Source organism: Limulus polyphemus, unplaced genomic scaffold (genome assembly GCF_000517525.1).
Source record: "Limulus polyphemus unplaced genomic scaffold, Limulus_polyphemus-2.1.2 Scaffold1288, whole genome shotgun sequence".
NCBI lineage: Eukaryota > Metazoa > Arthropoda > Merostomata > Xiphosura > Limulidae > Limulus > Limulus polyphemus.
Window position 1 is genome coordinate 295,364 of NW_013666898.1, and position 5,993 is coordinate 301,356.

Here is a 5,993-nt window from a genome sequence, read left to right on the forward strand (position 1 = left end):
TGTGTAACTTTGTGCATAATTTAAAACAAACAAACAAGTCTTTGTGGGAAATAATATATTTATCCATTTCATTCTCTAGCTGCTTGAAGTATGTGACGATTGAGTGGGAGGTATGACAGGAAATCTTATTCTGGTGAGCCCATACACTGCTGCCCTCATTTCTTTACAAAGCCAGTATTTCTCTGTGGTACAAAGAGTCCAGATTATTAGTCTGTTAGTAAACATAGTTAATCTTGACCTTTGCATCCCATCCGCTATTTTTATCCCTAACTTGCCCCTGGCGCAATATCCAGCCATGGTCATAAATTGTTTGGAAACAGTTTTGCAACTTGCCATGAGGCACTTTGGGATTTTTTTTACCCATTGACCAGTAGAAAATAACATAAAATTTGTCACAGTTATCAAAATATATATACAGTTTGTCGAGTGTCAACATTATTTCCTGGATATATCGTGGAAGCAACCTGTGTACACGTGACTTGTATCGCTTTTACAGGGAAAGATTCTTCTTAGTTGTACTGTGTACTGTTCCTGGGAAATAATGAACGACTTTTCCCATTGATTTTTGTGTTTGTGGATTCTCACATATCACAAACGCCATACTTTACTTACCATGCTATAGTACGACTTGTTGCATGTCTCTTTCTGGATGGTCTAGGAGCACTAAGTTGATCCACATTCCTTTGTTTTCCAATGTAATTAAGTACAAGGGATATCTCTGTCTTAGAAATTCTAAATCCTCGATCTGAAAATATTTTTACGATCAGAGTGTATGGATATTATGCGTTGGAAAGGGCTGTTACATAGCATTCCCAGAAGTGAACAACTTTCCTTTCACATTTCCTTCAAACGCCAAACTACGTTAAAAAGTAGTTCTGATACATACCGTTCCAAGCAACTTTACATCGACTGTGGTTGTCACACAACTTGTTGATTTTCATATTCAAAATCATTGTAATGTGAAGTACTCAACCGCCTATTTAATAAAGGAAATGGAGAAAAGACTAAAAACGCTATATGACCAAGAACAGCGATTTAGAGATCAAAGATTCGGATATTCCAACCAGTTTGTATTATAATCATTTGGGCATGAGATAGTGAAACCCTCTCAAAGTTACTATTAAACCTGAAGTAGGAGAAACTTTACCGTTACGAACCAGCCTAACTCCCTGTTAAATAATTACCAGTTTCATTCTCTAGCTTCTAGAAGTATGTGACTGTTGAATGGGAGTTATGACAGGAAACCTTATTCTCAAAGTTACTACTAAACTTGAAGCAGAAGAAACTTTACCGTTATGAACCAGCATAACTCTCTGTAAAATAAGTTCATTCCAAAAAGTTGTGTTTACTCTCTATTTTACTTGAAAATAAATTATTTATTAAATGACTGACAAGACACGAACCAACATAACTCCCTGTAAAATAAGTTCATTCCAAAAAGTTATGTTTACTCTCTATTTTACTTGAAAATAAATTATTTATTAAATGACTGACAAGACACGAACCAGCATAACTCCCTGTAAATAAGTTCATTCCAAAGTTTGTTTACTCTCTATTTTACTTGAAAATAAATTATTTATTAAATGACTGACAAGACACGAACCAGCATAACTCCCTGTAAAATAAGTTTATTCCAAAAAGTTATGTTTACTCTCTATTTTACTTGAAAATAAATTATTTATTAAATGACTGACAAGACACGAACCAGCATAACTCCCTGTAAAATAAGTTCATTCCAGAAAGCTGTGTTTACTGTCTATTTTACTTAAAAAGAAACTATTTATTAAATGACTGACAAGACATTATTGAGTTCTTCTGTATTGCTTATGATGTATGTGAACTTCTCATGCAGGATCTACAAAATCGTACATTGTCTTTTTGCTATCTGTGCCCTATTAAGTTGTCAAATGCAGAAAACACTTTTGGTTTGGTTTGGTTTGAATTTGTCGCAAAGCTACACGAGGGCTATCTGCGCTAGTCGTCCCTAATTTAGCAGTGAAAGACTAGCGGAAAGGCAGTTAGTCATCACCACCCACCGCCAACTGTTGGGCTACTCTTTACCAACGAATTGTGGGATTGACCGTCAAATTATAACGCTCCCACGACTGAAAGAGCGAGCATGTTTGGTGGGACGGGGATTTGAACCCGCGACCCTCAGATTTCGAGCCAAGCGCCCTAACCACCTGGCCATGCCGGCCAAAACACTTTTGAAACTTGGCACTTTGAACTGGAAAAAAATATGTGAGTTCCTCAAACACCTAACACAACCAATACTTATCGATTCAAATCACTTAATAAATGATAACTAACAACTAAAAATCTTAAACTCACTCGTGAAAAAGTGGAAATCATCTTCCAATAAAGAACATTTTGAGTATATATTCTAATATCATTGTTTGTTTTATATTCTAATATCATTATTTGTATTAAATTCTAATATCATTGTTTGTTTTATATTCTAATATCATTGTTTGTATTAAATTCTAATATCATTATTTGTTTTATATTCTAATATCATTGTTTGTTTTATATTCTAATATCATTGTTTGTTTTATATTCTAATATCATTGTTTGTTTTATATTCTAATATCGTTGTTTGTTTTATATTCTAATATCATTGTTTGTATTGTTTATCTTACAGAACAAAACCCAATCAACAATGGCCACTACAACAAAAGAAGCTGAAAATAATGTTGCATTATACAAGGTAAATATCATTTTCAAAACATGGTATTGTTATGTATCTATGCTTACTCTGAAACCGGAGAATTGTGGGCTACGTACTACTGCACGCTTATTGTTGTGCATATTGGCGTATATAAAACGAACTTATAACATCAAAATGTTGTTTTTATTTAATTAGACACCCAACGTTTCGCTTTACAGCTTCTTCAGGAGCGTTCACTAAAATGCAAACCGATTTTTAAAATTCAACAAAAAAAGCTTTTCTACCATTTATGTCGTTTTATGGTAATAAAAATGTTACATTTTTATATTTTAAAGAAAATGTACAAATATAATAAGTATGTTTGAACATACTTTGTTTTATTTCAGTTTCGAATAGGTGTGCTGTGTAATATCCTAAACTTTTGTTTAAAAATTCAATATTTGATTGATTTCTGAAAATTCTGTTAAAAAAGTGCAAAAACATGGATGACTGGTTAAAACATTTGAAGGAGGGGTGTTATAAAGTCGTTTTCCTGTTAACAATAGGGGTGGGTCTTATTGCACTTTTTTTCAGATATTAAAGTTCTACCTCTCCTGAATTTATGAACTGGGTCAAAACAAACTTGGTGATATTTTTTCAAACATTTTAACTCCCTCTAACCCCCTGTACGTACTCCTTGAAGTGTATAATATTTGTACATTAGTAATTTTTTGTTAATTTTTGGGTTTCTGAAAAAATAATTTTCTTATATATCTGATTACACGTTTTAATATTGACTTCAGTGAAAATGTGAGTAAACCTGACATGAGATATCTTTTTTTTAATTTGTGAACCCCATCTGACCTGAACAATATACACTTTGAAGATTGGGATATAAGGAAATTTGATGGTTTCTACCAAGTTTTGGAATGCTTCTAATTGCTGTTTAATAATAATATGTACATATATTTTCAGGTATCAGCTTTGAAACCAGTGAATTGCTATGCTTGTTTGACCATAGTTAAGTATAATTATCATTGTTATTGTTAAGGAATTGCAAATATCCAAGATGACTATCTACGACTTGACACAGAATCAGCAATAGTAATATAATAATATTATATAAATATGAAGAAATAATGTGTCACATGTGAGTCCAATTATATTGTATAGTTTTGTTGTTGTTTCAGATAACTGACCATGCCATCTGTTTAAACTACAGCCAGGAGGTACAGACTTCTTTGAACTCTTCCAATAAAAAAGAACATTATCAAAGTAATACTTTATATTCTCTGTCAAAAACGTTCAGGACAGACACAAAGATCTAGAGAGAATGCAGCAGATATGCTAGCATCTCTTCTGCAGGAGCACTGGCTGTTATGCAAATCTGTATACAATTTCCACTAAAAATATACAGACGTACATACTCGAGCTTTATAAAGATTTTGTTAAACTTGGATAAACAAGGAAACAGAGACAGAATGACTATTTTTACAAGAAAGCTGCCGACTATATTTCAAGCAGTGGAACAGTCCTTGATATATATATATTCTGTGAGGTTTTAGATCAAAGATAGAAGCTGCAGGACTTTAATGGTGTCAAAATGGCGAATATTGAATGGAAATTTCTACAATATAGCGAATGAGAGAAATACTTATTGTCAAAACTATGTAGATAAAAAGTGGTCAAAGACAACGAAAAGACGTAACCAAAACTTGCGTGCTCTTTACAAGATGAGAAAGTCCAGAGAAAGTGAACAATACATGTCCACAGTAACCACTTTTGACAGCATTGAAGCTTCAGCAGAGGATAATGGTGACGAGTCCTACAAAGCATCAGATGAAGCAGAGAGTGATCCACTTACAAAGAAGAAGAGAAGAGTTTCCAAGAATCTGAAGCTTTGGATGATCCAATCTCCAGCGAGTTCAAGTATGTACGCTGTAATATACGAAAGGTCAGAGCAGAATTTTATGAAACAGTTAACAAAATGAAAAGCTGTTTTCACATGTCACAAAACCAAGCAGAAGCTGGTGTAGTTGAAACAGCTAACAAGATATTTGGAAAACACTGGAAGTATCATAATGAGGAAGATGTAATAGACTTGGACAATCTTCCTGAAAAGAAATGTGTCAGAGATGTAGAAAATAGCACTGAAATCATGGCACAAGACCAGATCGTGGAAGAAATAATGTCCTCACAGGATAAAACAATGGTCACATATTCAGACCAAAGAAACATGGAGCTGGTTCATTTACAGTGCAAGGAATCATTATTAGTACAGAGCCCTTCCAAAAATGAATATTGTTTCATAAAGCAAAACCAACCTTGCTCAGCTGAAGTTAACAACTCTTCAGATTCTCCCAGCAACAAGTGCTGTTAAAACAAAAACATTGTTTGAAAAAACAGACTTTGTCATAACTGATCAAACAGCACACAACTTCAGTGTGGAAGCTGAAGTTTCAGAGCATCTAGGCTCAGAGAAAATGCCTGACCATTTATTTTGTAATGTCCATCTAAGTCTCATGTTTAATCATGTAATCATGAAACCCTGGGCAGAACTTGAACGAGCCATTGGGATAAGCTATATTCAAACTTTCTTGTTAATGCCACAACCAGTGGAATACACCTTGCAGAACCATTCTTATCACTCACTACATCCAGGTCTTGAAGCAAGGCGAATGAATTTGACATACACATTTTGCCAAAGAATAATAGATCTGTAAGCCTAAAGGATGAACGCTTTAATCGTTTAGCTCTCACATGTGCTATTACCCTGTATCACTATGATGATGTTGCATCATTTCTTGGAAAGTTTGAACATATAATAAATCAGTTGGCATGCATTGTTCGATGCTTTCTAGATTTGGATTTTTTTTAAAGTGATGTCTTGTGTTGGTACCCTTCTTGGAATACACCTTGCAGAACCATTCTTATCACTCACTACATCCAGTGTAACTACGTATTCGAAACTCATCCCAGCCTTCAAAGATCTCTACGATGAATTGATGGAAAATGAATGTGAGGGAACCTTCCTTTAAGTTTGTTACAGTGGATAGGTTTCAGCATTCGAAGTACAATGACGGGATATGTGAGACTGTTGAAAAAGTCGCTCAGGTATATCAGCCACAAGTTATAAAGCTACTCAGGCTTAAGCATCCAGCATTAGCAAAAGCATTCCAGAAACAAAAAGGAGATATATTTGGATTTGGAGAGCATGACAAGAGTTCACAACATGCTCTGTCCAAGTTAGACAGTGAAAAATTTGACAAAGCATCCATTCATATTTTCGATTCAGAGAGGAGGGTAGGATTTATCAGTTTTTAATTGTCAAAAAGAGGGGCATAGT

The 5,993-nt window shown here is 34.2% G+C and overlaps 1 protein-coding gene across 1 annotated transcript in view; it reads left to right on the forward strand.

Annotated features, from left to right (window-relative positions):
* LOC106462943 (atrial natriuretic peptide receptor 1-like) overlaps positions 1-4,638 on the forward strand; it is a 21,081-nt gene extending 16,443 nt beyond the window's left edge. Inside the window, exons 8-10 of the mRNA XM_013922911.1 lie at positions 2,642-2,707; positions 3,838-3,922; positions 4,322-4,638. Coding sequence (XP_013778365.1) covers positions 2,642-2,707; positions 3,838-3,922; positions 4,322-4,638 — 468 coding nt within the window. The remainder of the gene's footprint in view (positions 1-2,641; positions 2,708-3,837; positions 3,923-4,321) is intronic.
* The last annotated feature ends 1,355 nt before the right edge of the window (positions 4,639-5,993 follow it).